The 13,553-nt window shown below is 30.1% G+C and overlaps 5 protein-coding genes across 8 annotated transcripts; 3 read left to right on the top strand and 2 right to left on the bottom strand.

Moving 5' to 3' along the window:
* The first annotated feature begins 1 nt into the window (after position 1).
* On the top strand, positions 2–2,195 carry LOC105666466 (ciliogenesis-associated TTC17-interacting protein). Its single transcript, XM_048411981.1, has 5 exons — positions 2–71; positions 883–1,126; positions 1,188–1,446; positions 1,510–1,794; positions 1,873–2,195. Exons 1-5 carry the CDS (start codon positions 2–4, stop codon positions 2,077–2,079), a joined length of 1,065 nt encoding a protein of 354 aa, XP_048267938.1. The 3' UTR covers positions 2,080–2,195.
* Positions 145–6,821, bottom strand: LOC100645689 (vacuolar protein sorting-associated protein 41 homolog). Of its 4 annotated transcripts, none has more exons than XR_007226351.1 (15): positions 6,376–6,554; positions 6,168–6,305; positions 5,675–5,957; positions 5,400–5,598; positions 5,170–5,324; positions 4,847–5,087; positions 4,514–4,778; positions 3,948–4,439; positions 3,538–3,865; positions 3,197–3,433; positions 3,074–3,118; positions 2,924–2,997; positions 2,784–2,842; positions 2,427–2,707; positions 145–1,106 (listed from the first exon to the last, which is right to left on the bottom strand). XR_007226351.1 is itself a non-coding variant. In XM_048412046.1 (15 exons), the coding sequence occupies exons 2-14, from the start codon at positions 6,394–6,396 to the stop codon at positions 2,789–2,791; spliced, it is 2,532 nt and encodes an 843-aa protein (XP_048268003.1). In that variant the 5' UTR covers positions 6,397–6,604; positions 6,681–6,821; the 3' UTR covers positions 145–1,106; positions 2,784–2,788. The 4 variants fall into 4 exon arrangements, 2 of the variants coding, with proteins under 2 accessions (XP_048268003.1, XP_012171578.1); XR_007226352.1 differs by having other exon boundaries at positions 2,484–2,707; XM_048412046.1 differs by lacking the exon at positions 2,427–2,707 and adding an exon at positions 6,681–6,821 and having other exon boundaries at positions 6,376–6,604.
* On the top strand, positions 6,810–8,272 carry LOC100646843 (EP300-interacting inhibitor of differentiation 3). Its single transcript, XM_003400569.4, has 7 exons — positions 6,810–6,951; positions 7,016–7,108; positions 7,195–7,325; positions 7,398–7,512; positions 7,591–7,881; positions 7,946–8,061; positions 8,138–8,272. Exons 1-7 carry the CDS (start codon positions 6,846–6,848, stop codon positions 8,195–8,197), a joined length of 912 nt encoding a protein of 303 aa, XP_003400617.1. The 5' UTR covers positions 6,810–6,845; the 3' UTR covers positions 8,198–8,272.
* Positions 8,273–8,618: 346 nt separating this feature from the next.
* Positions 8,619–11,527, bottom strand: LOC100646360 (ATP synthase subunit beta, mitochondrial). Its single transcript, XM_003400566.4, has 7 exons — positions 11,345–11,527; positions 10,341–10,547; positions 9,970–10,233; positions 9,541–9,884; positions 9,248–9,473; positions 8,933–9,162; positions 8,619–8,855 (listed from the first exon to the last, which is right to left on the bottom strand). The coding sequence occupies exons 1-7, from the start codon at positions 11,448–11,450 to the stop codon at positions 8,685–8,687; spliced, it is 1,548 nt and encodes a 515-aa protein (XP_003400614.1). The 5' UTR covers positions 11,451–11,527; the 3' UTR covers positions 8,619–8,684.
* A 637-nt stretch (positions 11,528–12,164) lies between these two features.
* On the top strand, positions 12,165–13,450 carry LOC100647672 (protein FAM136A). Its single transcript, XM_003400576.4, has 3 exons — positions 12,165–12,571; positions 12,747–12,887; positions 12,964–13,450. Exons 1-3 carry the CDS (start codon positions 12,488–12,490, stop codon positions 13,165–13,167), a joined length of 429 nt encoding a protein of 142 aa, XP_003400624.1. The 5' UTR covers positions 12,165–12,487; the 3' UTR covers positions 13,168–13,450.
* Positions 13,451–13,553: the final 103 nt, after the last annotated feature.

Here is a 13,553-nt window from a genome sequence, read left to right as displayed (position 1 = left end):
CATGTCGAATACAGAAGAAATTTTATGTAAACTATTTGACATTCGAGATTGGATCCCTGAATTTTCAATTGGTAAATCCATTTTCTTTTTCCTTCTTTTAATAAATAGACAAGTAGACAAATTATCGCAAAAACATACAACTTCTTAAGCGACGTAAAAAATTTATATATTAATTATACTTTACACATTATTATTGTTCTACACTGCAACTTAGACACAATATTTACATGGAGACCTAGATGAAATATCTTAGGTATAGCTGTGATATTATGGATAAATCGCGTACTCATAAAATCTCTTAATACCACAGAACACACACCAAAATTATTTTATACAATGATGGCACCTTGTTGTACAAAATACAGAATATTATATATCGTAACAATTTGACAAACTTCTTACTGTACATATTAAAGCATAAATCATAATGTCCCTACGTTTTATTGTAAAATAATTTCATTCTGAAATCGTAATCTATACGTTAGTATGTACAATAAATTATGAATTTACGATCGATCAGTTTTAAACAAAACAAGTAATGATGAACCTGTTAAAAATTTTTCACAATAGTAAAATGTTTGCACCCCATATCCTATTAAAATAATTCGCTCTAACTAAATTTCTCCAACAACGAATAAAGATATTCCATAAATAAAACAAATAAACGTCCATAAAAAACGGTACATAATAAAATATAATATAGAAAAATATCTAATGTACAAGTTGGTAAATTTATTCGCTGCTGGTGAAATGAATTGTATCTGGAATGTAATTTTTTTGATACTTATAAGCTATGTCGTTTTCACTATTAGACTGTAAATTCTTTTTGAAAAAAATATTATGCTGTTCTAAATACTCTGCTTCTTTCTTTTTGTACTTCAGACGATGTAAATCAAGCAGATTTATGTTTCCGGGAGACCTTAATAATTTCTTTAAAAAATGAACCTATGAAGGAGACGGAACCAATAGGCGGTTATTGTATTCTGGTAGAATCCATCGGGCCCAAGGCTCGAGAATTTTTAGTGCATGTGCAATCTTCGATGTATATTGATGGTCATTTCGGTGGGTCAAAAATTATTAGTTCGGCAACATCAAAATTCCACTGCCTGGAAGAAAAAAGGACAGAGTTGGTTAATTTTGATAAACCTGTGTTTCTGTAATAATATTAATGTTACATAATATTGCAGATTCGTATACGAAGATGGACTACATGAAAAAACAATTTTTATAGGCATTGAAGAGAATTGTTACTCTGTAAAATTGACACGCACTTGTCTGTGCGATAAATCTACTGAAACTAAAGATTTATCCTTTTGCACTAACAGCAATCTAATAAGTGAAGGAGTAAATATATTACTTATGCGATATTTGGCGCTTATAAATTATGAGGGAACATTAGTTTTTGAAAGCATTTCTATAGATGGAGATCTTGCTGAATCCAACTATGTAAGAAAATATGAATGAGTACCGATGAATTTAAAATAAATAACGAGATACTTTCTCTATTAGATATGTATTCCTGCTGAACGTATGGAATTAGATGGACATTATTTAGATGTTTATACGATCGAACGTAAAATATGCAAAGAAGATGGAACTATTCATACTATAAGAACTTATTTAACTCCGGAAGCTAGAATACTCCGACATAATTGGTTGGATGTGCCATATGTATTGAAAATTAATCCATTAGCTGATCCAGATATCCGAAGTAAAACAATAAAAATAGAAACGCCTCTAAGAGATTGCTGGATGGAAGATATTGAAATGTTTTCTAAATATTTAGATATGAAAGTAAGAAAGTAAAATATTAAGTATTTTTCTTGTGGAATAATTTATCAAAATAAAATGCATATTTTACACCATCAATAGTTTTTCAAAATTGCTGAACAAACAGAATATTTAGCTGACCATCCAGAAGTAAAGCAATTGATCGCGGATTACGTTCAAACACTATTAGTTGGTAATCATCTTTTTAACTGGGGAAACATTGTACCAATACTTCTCAAACAGGTCAAATGCACAGTGTTTTATGATAATATATTAATGTTACTTATAAATTACTGGTCTCCACAGTAAAACCTGAAAACGTGATAGATTTTACAATACAACATTTTAAAGCATTTGCAAAGAATCCAATGACCTGGGAGACCAGTACATTGAAAGAAGATTATGATAGTAGTGTAACATCACAGCTAGCAGAAAAGAAGTTGGATACATTTTGTGGTATCTGTGGATTTTATGTAGATTATACGACATTGAAGAAATTTTCTTCCACGTCTTTTACAGAGGAATGTCATGAGATGAAGGCAAATACTTTGAATTATATAACGAAGACAAGCTCATTATTAAAATAAACAATTAATTTCAGAGTTCTGACGACTTTACAAAATCTATCTGCTCGGAAGATTCAAATAATACTGTACCTGATCAAGAAAAATTTGATGTATCTATTCCAACAAATTCTATGCCTGATATCTTACCACAATTAAAGAGAACTTGTGATCAATGTCAAGCTATTACTCAAGTTTGTGGAGATCATAAAGTAAATTTTATATGTATTTATAATACAATTTTATATCGGTACTATATTTATAAAACAATCATATAATTCTTTAATTTTCAGTCTTATTCGATATGTCCAGGATGTCTTAAAGTATTCAAAATATGTACTAAATGTGCTACTATTGATCAAATACTACAAAAGCTAAAATAATAAAACACATATTTATAGATTATATTTGAATTTATGAAGAATAATTTCTATTAACGTTAAAGTTTACCTGTATCATTTTCTGCTAGGAGATATATCTTTTTGCGAGTTACATATAACACAATTTTCCTAAAAAATAAGATTGAAACATAAAAAAATTGAGAAGCTTTTTAAATTACTTAAATTATTTACTAAAAGTAAAATACTTACCACTACCTCGAAATTTGGTAGACAATCCTCATGAAACGAATGTTTACAATAAAATACAACTAGATTCCTTGGTTCTATAATGAATAATATATTGCAATTAAAGTAATACTAATAATATATTTGAATAATTCATATTATTTTAATAGATACCTCTTACAATTATTTTCCTATGGCAAGCTCCACACATTTGGTCATCTAAAGAATGTGATCATAATCATTAATGTAAATGAAATTTTTACAATCGTTTTATAATTACAATTATTTAATACCAACCATCTATAAATATCCCTTTTTGATAACATTTAACTAGTCTTTCATGTAAATTGAAATAATCATTGGATAACATTTTTCTACATCCTTCTTGTACTGACACTTGGAGATTGTAGTCACACATCATCTTAACTAAAGCTTTCTTTAAACCAGGAATTTCTAAAGATGGTTCTATTCTTTGTACCATAAGTCTAGGATCGACATATGTGCCTATTTTTTGCAACAAAAATGTAATAGCCTCTGAAAGAAACAAATTAATTTAGTCCGATTAAAGAAATATAATTTTATTATTTAATAATAATTTTATGAAATATTAAAAATATTAGCACTTCATTATTACTTACTGGGCTTATCCAGAGAATAAATAATCAAATCATTCCACAGTTCTTCGTCATCGTGTTCTTGGCAAAATGCGATCGCACTCTGCATATCGTTTAATTCTCGTGTCATAAGTGCTAAAGCTTCAGAAGTGTTTCCAATTCTACCAAGTAGATATACCATTTCTGGATAAAATTTTCGCTGACTACAGATATCTAGTGCTTGTTGTATTGGATAATTATTAGAACGGCGTAGGAGAGGTAACAATTTATCTCTTGAATAATTAGCATAAAGCTGGACTAACAATCCATGATATTTATCTTCTGTATCTTTTTTATTTAATTCATCTAAATACTGTTATAAGTCATCTTAGAAATGTAGTTATTATGAAAGGGAAATTATTATATTTATTTCATATCTGATTTTTATATCTTACCAAGTATAAATATCGATGATTATGCTGCAATTTTTGTACAACGATATCAGATGGTACTGCATCCTTTTCTAAAAAAAATTGTATAGCACGTTCCGCATCTAGATCCATTAAACCTTCTATCATGTCGTAAACGGTATTATACAGATGGTATTTTTTAATAAGCTGAAATACATCCTTATGTCTCAATTTTAAATACATGGCTAACGCTTTATCATATTTTTCATCATGAATATATAGAATAGCTAAAGCTTCTAACAGTACATTTTGTCGTTGATTATCAACGATAAGATGTTCCAAAACACCATTTACAACAGCTGCAACTTTATATAATTTAGGAGACCATTCTTTGACTAGTTGAAGAAATCCATCAGGATCCATTTTCAAATATTCATAAAGGACCATTTCGTAAATCAATGGATCTAACGTGACATCGCCTCTTGGGAGATAAGAAGAAATAGACCTCAGTTGGTGAACTCTTGCAAATTTATATACCTGCAATGAAATAGTATTACTCAATGGAAATATAAATGAAACTGGGACATTGTAAAGTAAAAAATGATACTAACTTCTTCCTCCCATAATTTTTTATCCTTTCCTAAAATTTTAGAGCAGAGTTTTCCTGCTTCATCATATTTTCCACAAGCTAACAAATGATCTAAGTATATACGGCCAACATAAACAAAAGTGTACTTCTTACAATCTTTGCCATTATCTAATGTTACTGCCTCTAATGCTTGTTCGAATTTTCCATGACTCAATAGCCACTCAATTCTGTCATCCGCATCATATAAACTGGCCACAACAATATCTTTTGGACTGACAATAAAAAACCTAAAAATAATCATATAAATATAAGATTAGTTTTGATATAATAAATTTAGTAGAAATGAACTAAATACCTGTTTTCCTCTTTCAAACAGTCTAAATGATAATCATTACAACTGTATTCTTTATAACCACGAAGTGTAAGTGAATTTGCACACACAAGAGTAAAATCATGATACTTTGGTTCAACAACATGTAATGTGGGCCTCTGACTCTTTCCATCTTCATCCAATTCTTTCAAGCAACCTAGTAATACTAACTGATTTTCTAAAGGTGCAATACCGGAAATGTAAAAGTCCACTTGGAAAGTTGAAACTAAAATTGAAGTTTTATCATTATTGTCTACCATTTCTTATGTATTTAATAATATCTTTTTTATTACATATAAAATGTATACCTGGATCTACCACAAATTCCGGTAGGTCTCTGTTAACCATTTCCTGTATCGACCTCTTTCTAATTTGACAAATTCGTACTATGTCAACCCAACCAATTAATAATGTTCTATCATCTGACCATCGAAGATTACATCTGTAGTGTTCTGGTAATGCACTGTATAGAATATAATTAAGAATTAATTTAGCCTCAATAACATATAAAAATTTTGCATATGATTTTCCTACTTACTCAGTAGATCTAGTCCACTTAATGAGACCTAATGAACATTTGGCATTTAAATCATAGATTCTGACACCAGTATCAGATGCCCAAGCCACAAAATGTCCAATCCATGCAATTGATCTTACTCCTCCTTCCGCATCGCACAATACAGTTAGTTTCATTCTGGATAAAAATGTTTTTTCATACAAAACCAATTTATCATCCCCTAGAAATAATTTTCATCTCTGAGAAGCTAATTTTTAATGTATTTAAGAACTAAATATATAAAACAAAATAACCACCTGTAATAAATCTTCTTCCGCTACAACTTTTATAATAATTTGGATCTATAGCTATACTTTTAACTAATCTACCCATGCTCATGTTATGATTATTCTCTGTGCTATAAAGACCATATATAAAAACTTTTCCATCATCACTACAGGATGCAATGAAATCTCCATTATGGTCTATAGAAATCTGATTGACAGCAACTGTATGTGCTTGTAAACTTTTAGACTGTATATTATTTCCTTGATGATCTAAAAGATGTATCATACCCCAGTGTGAACCCAGACATAGGAACTAAACAAAGATTAAATTACTGTAATAAGCATTAATGTAGCAATAGTAGTATGTCATCAAATTAGTATGTAGATAGTAGTATGTCAAAAAATTAACCAAAATTTAGAATTACGACTATATAATGTATACATTCTACTATGCTTAACCTTCATAACATAACATTATTTTTATCATATAATTTTTACAAGTAGTATTAATTATATTTCACACCTTAGGATGTACTGCAATGCAACTAGCTGCATCATTTTGTAATATATGTTCTAAATCATTTCGTACTCTGACGTATTTGAGTCTAGGTTCTACCTCGTCTACCTCAGAGTCTGAATCATTCTGATTATTCTGTTCTTCCTATAAAATATAATTTTACACAATTAATAATCTCCATAGCATTTTATTAATAAAGAATCATAAATAGTACCTTATTCGAGGTATTTTCCATGCCCGTTTCTTTAATTTTTTGTTTATAAAGAAGCTTACTAATGTTCGTAACCACGAAATGTCAAATCTTTTCTTCGTATACAGTTATATATCATAAACTTTCTTTTTTCTAGTTTCGTTCCGTTATTTTCACTTTACATTAATTTACATCATGAAAGAACCATTAAAGAAATTAATAATATTTAAAAATGCACTTTCAATAAATAATTCTGTAAAACGATAATCATACAACATACTAATACAAATACAGTGGCTCTTTTCTGGTGGGGTTAGTTTCTATATTACCAAATATTAGTACAGTTTATTTCACTATGATGAAAGATTAAAGTCAATTAGTGTTGGGTTTGGAGATTGTTATTATATACAAAAATAACGAAAACACTGTTTCTCCTTGTTAATTACTCATTGTGTTCTGCAAATATATCGTCTTTCAATAGAAAATAACTCAAAATGTCCAGAAATAGTAACAATTGTAACGACAGCACGTCATCTACACGATCACCACAACAACGCAAAGAGATTCTAAGGAGGATTATAACTAGAGCACAATCTCTACGTATGATTTTTAATAATATACATTATAGAAAAATTGAATATTATACGCAATGTAAATTTTTTAGAAGATGCAGTTAATGCTGATACTATACAGACTTTGGAATTATGTATGGAAGAGACAGATAACATAAACTCTGAAACAACTTTAGAAGAAAAGGGTACATAATTCTTAAACGTATTGTTCTTCATTTGATTTATTTTGATTTCTTCAAATATGTTCTTATTATTTTATGTTATTTTTTAGTGCATAATCAAGAAGAGGTATTAATGGATTCAGAAATGATGAACATATCTTCTAACATTTTAAAACAATGTACAAGATCTTTGACAAAATTTGTATGTTCATATAATCAATCAGAATTTGCTGAAAAATTGGTATGTATTGCATCAATAAGTATTTTTCCTGTTAACAACTATTGTTCTTAAATAAGTTATTTATTAATTTAGGTGGAATATATGAAGAAACGTTCTGATATTACATTAGAAACACCAGATTGGTCATTTCTAGAATCACAAGTTACAAAATGTTTTAAAAGAACACCACATTATACCACATTATTAGGTTTTTATCAAATTTATTGTTACAATTTGTATGACTAATATTAAAAAGATATTGTATTTTTATCTTTCATATTTCTAGGTACTTTGGTACCATTAGAAAAGAAGGAAATTAACAAAAGAAAACCAACAGTTAGAGAAGCTCAAGCACAAATAAAAAAACCAGATAAAGTAGTGGCAGTTGAAAAGGAAGAAGAAAGTGCAGAACAAACTGTAAAAATGAACAAAATCATCTCTAAATATTATAAAACCTACTCCAAACCTCTTGATTTTTTTAAATTAATTTTACATCCAAATGATTTTGGAAAAACTATTCAAAATATTTTACAAATGTCCTTCCTTGTCCGAGATGGAAGGGTAATAGTAACAAAAGGTAATATTAGCTTTGACGATTACAAACTATGATTTCTATTTATTAAATTCTACTTTATCAACAGATGAATCTGGAATACTTGTTGTTCAACCCTGCTCTAGAGACATGACAACTGAAGTAATGGCAGGAAAAAGGTCTAACATTCAAAACGTGATATATCTAAACATGGAACAATGGAAGGTAATCACAACTTCATTCATGTTTACATACTCATGTAATTAAATGTTGCTCTATACTAAATAATTTTATATTTCAGATTTTAAGGGACACTTATCGATTAAAAAAACCAATGATTAAATCTGATACTGAAACATAATAATAATTACTCTTAAAGAGCAATAATTTTTTATAAAATGTAAACTATTTCCATAATTAAACTAAAAAAATTATAGTTCTTTCTGTGTTTGGAAGTAAACTAATTTCCCCTCCCTAATTGGGAGAAAAATGCTTTATAAAAACGGAAAATTGTTAAACTGTACATTTATCTGTATATTTTTGTAAAACTTTTATTAATTCCTAACATATCCTATAATGTTAAAGTAAATGTTAAATAACAATATTGATTTCATCTGTAATAAAAACATCCGGAACAAAATTATAAAATTTATATAATATTTACGATTATGTTCATGATGTTCTCGACAAGTTTCTATACTTTTTATGTATTTTTGTAATGTTCAAAGATCCCAATACTTTTGGATGAAAGCCAATATTTGTAGATAAAAAAAACAAGCCTCTATTATTAGAAGACTGTTTTAATTATTTCTTAATGACATAATTATGATGACAGCGAATTAAATTTATTATTTTGCCAACGATTCTGCTTTTGCTACTACTTCTTCAATCGGTCCGACCATGTAGAATGCGACTTCTGGTAAATGATCATACTCTCCACCAAGGATTTTCTTGAATCCTTTAATAGTTTCTTCTAGCGGTACTAATTTGCCGGGATGACCAGTGAACACTTCAGCAACCTACACACAAATGATCAGTTAATGGAAACAATACATTATGGAACATTAATATTATGAATTATAATGTATGTACATACCTGGAATGGTTGAGACAAGAACCTTTGGATCTTACGAGCACGCGCTACAGTCAGTTTATCTTCTTCCGATAATTCATCCATACCTAAGATGGCAATAATATCTTGAAGTGATTTATAATCTTGTAAGATTTTTTGCACACCACGAGCAACACTATAATGTTCAGCGCCGATAATGTTAGGGTCCATGATACGAGAAGTGGAATCGAGTGGATCGACAGCGGGATAGATACCTATAGTATTGAAAAAATTATAAATTTTTATATAATTTATTTTTATCAGTTATGAAAGTAAGCGGTTATAAATGCATATACTTACCTAATTCGGCAATAGCTCGAGACAATACAGTTGTAGCGTCCAAGTGAGCAAAAGTGGTTGCAGGAGCAGGATCTGTCAAATCATCAGCAGGTACATAGATAGCCTGTACAGATGTGATAGATCCTTTTCTTGTCGTCGTAATACGCTCCTGCATGCTACCCATATCAGTTGCCAATGTTGGCTGATAACCTACAGCGGAAGGAATACGACCTAACAAGGCCGACACCTATAAAAGAGAACGATTTTAATAATAATAATAATAGTAATAATAATATTCAAATTATAATACATACTTCAGAACCAGCTTGAGTAAACCGGAAGATGTTATCAATGAACAATAATACATCCTGTCCTTCTTGATCTCGGAAGTATTCGGCAACGGTTAAACCAGTTAAAGCAACACGAGCACGAGCGCCTGGCGGTTCGTTCATTTGACCATATACCAGAGCTACTTTGGAGGTTTTATCTTTCAATGAAATGACACCAGATTCAATCATTTCATGATACAAGTCATTGCCTTCACGGGTTCGTTCACCTACACCGGCAAACACGGAATAACCACCATGGGCCTTTGCTACATTATTAATCAGTTCCATAATCAATACAGTTTTCCCGACCCCGGCACCGCCAAACAAACCTATTCAATTAGCGATAAAAACAACAGTAACAATTATATATTATAAAAGTAAATCAAATTTTGAATGATAAAATATGAATTTTACCAATTTTTCCTCCCTTGGCATAAGGAGCAAGAAGATCTACGACTTTTATTCCAGTTACTAAAATCTCCTGTTCAACAGACATTTCTACGAATTCAGGAGCGTCTGCATGGATGGCGGCAAGTTTGTCAGTAGGAATAGGTCCACGTTCATCAATTGGTTCACCAATAACATTAATAATGCGACCTAGTGTCTCAGCACCAACTGGAATACGAATTGGATATCCAGAATCCAGGACAGTTTGTCCACGAACCAGACCTTCAGTACCTACATACATATAATTGTGTTTCAGTAAAAATAAAAACTATTTATATGAAATATTCTTTTACTAAATTACTTCTTTTCTAAATTATAGAATTACAACATGAAATTACCATCCATAGCAATAGTGCGCACTGTGTTCTCTCCCAAATGCTGAGCTACTTCAAGGACCAGCCTGGGGGTACGATTTTGGACTTCCAAAGCATTAAGAATTGGAGGGAGGTCATCATCAAATTGTACATCAACAACTGCACCAATGACAGCAACAACTTTTCCTTGTGCACCAGCCTTGGATCCTGCAGCCTTTGCATAATCTCTGCCTAATTATAAAAAGTTATTTCTTTTAATATTTGCTTTGCATATAATTGAATATTGCTCGGATAAAACTTTTGAAATTATATAATAACATTTTATAAATTAGACAATGATACAAAAAAATCATAAGTGAGGTAATCTGTATTAAAAGTTTAAATAATATTAGATAATCCTTGTGAAGGTAAGTTACATAATACAAACTACATGTGAGTGCTTCATAGAAAACCGAACTATTTTATATTCTTCATTATTTCTTTCAGATCTAAATCTCATAGTAAGTACTATTAACTGTTTACATGTAACTATTTAAAACAACGTATCAAGACACGAAGATTCCCTCTAATCCACGAGACATGACTGCTGAAAGCAGTCAAAAAGACAAGAAGGATTTTTTATGATACAAAATAATAAAATGCATCAACTAGAATTCGAATAAGGTTTAGGTGATAATATTAATAATAATCGTAATCGAACTAACAAATTATTTTGATGTCGCCAAAAATTAATCGATGACCTTAATGCCGCCATGTTGCACAGTAGAGTTACCACTACAGTTTGATCAAATAATATGTATTATATAATCAATACAACACCTTTCTTTTTCAATATTTAGGTGTCAATCGAGTAAAGAAGAATTACTTTCCGTACAAGCATGAAGAAGGAATAACAAACTACGTGAAGTAATAATGAATAACGAGTATCATCAATAACAAGTAAAATACAATTCGATGAAGCACAGTGTTGTGATCTGAATAAAAATGAATATTAATGAAACTTAGGAGATAATTTTTTTTGTACTCACTATTTACTGATAATGACCCAGAGATTCTAGCAACTTCATTTTGAAGAAGAGTGGGTTTGACGGCCCTTAAGGCGCCAGCAGCTGCTTTCGATACGGCGTTCAACATTTTAACCGGCCAAGTGAAGAAGAGCGACCGGAATGGTCTCTGATTCGTATGGACCGTGCCCCGTACTAACGACGTATGCGCATACACAAAATTCTACCTCTGCGCATGTTTCTAGCGCACCTTCATTACACGATCACATACACAGGTCTAACAACTCCAGTGGTGGAGTAAGGTTCTTAACGTAACATATAAAATGCCCTGCAGTTAGCGTACAAACTTTGCCAGTATGTTCTATTTAGTTCTATAAGTAAAAACAGGTGAAAATGAGACCAAAATGAAATATGGAGAGGCGAAGACAGTGGAATTGGAAGTAAACGAAGTAGCAATATAAAAGTAGAATGTTTTTGAAAACACCATCTTTCGCTGTAACATTAATAAAAAATATAACTCAAACTCAAAATGTAGCAAAAAGTCCATAGATGCTTCATTAAAGAGTTATAATAAATATGTAATGTTGATATAATATTTAATATAATCGATATAATTCTTTGTTACAACTTTTTAATGAAACATTTATGGAGTTTTTGCTACATGACATTTTAGTCTTATTTTTATTTATAGAACACAGTTACAAAGCTTGTACAATAAATTATGGAACACTATATAGTTATACGCCACGGTCGTGTATATCCTACCCATATGTACATTTATACAACTGTATTACATATACGTAATTCAAATTCTTGACTTGAACCGCCATACTGCTTACCGAACAAATTGGGAAACAATGAGCCTTATTTCCATTCATCACAGGAGTTGCTCAATCGTGCTTCATTATCAGATTGTTCTATCCTTTCTTTAAGCCTTGTTCTTAAAGAAATATAGGTTTCCCTTTTTCCTTTAAGTTACAATATGATTGGGGGAAATTATTCGTTTAATAAACACTCGATTTGCATTATGTAACTACACATGTACTATTAGCAATCTGACTTGTATTCTATTCACTAGATCATGTGGCGTGTAGTTTCGTAGGAAGCCGGTTAAATTAAGTTTAGTTTATTTTGATATTAATGAGTTTTTAGGAAAATAAGTACAAAATGGTTGAAGAACAACAGAAACGAGTCGAAGAACATACTAGCAAAATAGTCGAAGAAATTGATAAATCAATGAGAAAAATGAAGGTGCTTTGAATTTTTAATATTTTTAGGTTATATCGTGAAACACGCGCATTTGGAAGCTTTTATTGTTAAAAGAAATTGTGTACATATTAATATGAAGTACATATGAAGAATTTATAAAGAATGACGGGAAGAATAAATTAGTAGACTATATAGAGAATTTGATATTCAATTTTAGGGTGATGCATATAGATGTGCTGCAATTTGTTGTGATAATGAGACCTATAGTATACAACGAGTACAGAACTGTGTAAAAAATTGCAATAATTCACTGGATCAAGCTCAAGAATATGCTAGAGAAGAACTGGAAAGAGTTCAAGTACGTTTTGTCACCTTTTTTCTCTAAATGAAAAATCTGCAAATCAATAAAGTATTTAATGAATATTATTTTTTAGAATCGATTACAAAGGTGTGTTATGGATTGTAATGACAGAATAAAAGATGCGGCAGGTCCAAATCCATCACAGCGTGATTTGGAAAAATATAGTGAAATATTTGATAAGTGTGTAACAAAATGTGTAGATAATTATTGTGAAACATTACCTACCTTACAAAAAACAATGAAGAATGTTTTATCTGAGAAGAAATATCAACAATAACAGAAATAAAACTAATAAATTGCAATCTAGAGATAATAAAGTTATTAGATACTAAACTGCCAATATTTTGTGTATATTGCATAAAATTTTTTCTTATTATGTATAAATACAATTTTTAGTACTACTTTATAAAAATATGTTTCAGTAACATGTATTTTAATTGCATTTAGATATAAAAGACAACTATGTGTAAACAATATTTTATACACAAGGAAATAGTGAACATAATGAGTTTTATGGTTATTGTATTTATTAATTAATACACTTGATGATTGCAGTGGTACATTTTCGTTTCTCTTTTTATTCTTTTCTCTCACTTGCTTTCACTCTCTCTCCCTCTCCCTCCCAGCCTTTCTATTTTGTTCAACATAATAACAAATTCTGTG

This window comes from Bombus terrestris, chromosome 14 (assembly GCF_910591885.1).
Source record: "Bombus terrestris chromosome 14, iyBomTerr1.2, whole genome shotgun sequence".
NCBI classification, from domain to species: Eukaryota; Metazoa; Arthropoda; class Insecta; order Hymenoptera; family Apidae; genus Bombus; species Bombus terrestris.
This window is presented reverse-complemented; position numbering and strand designations above follow the sequence as displayed.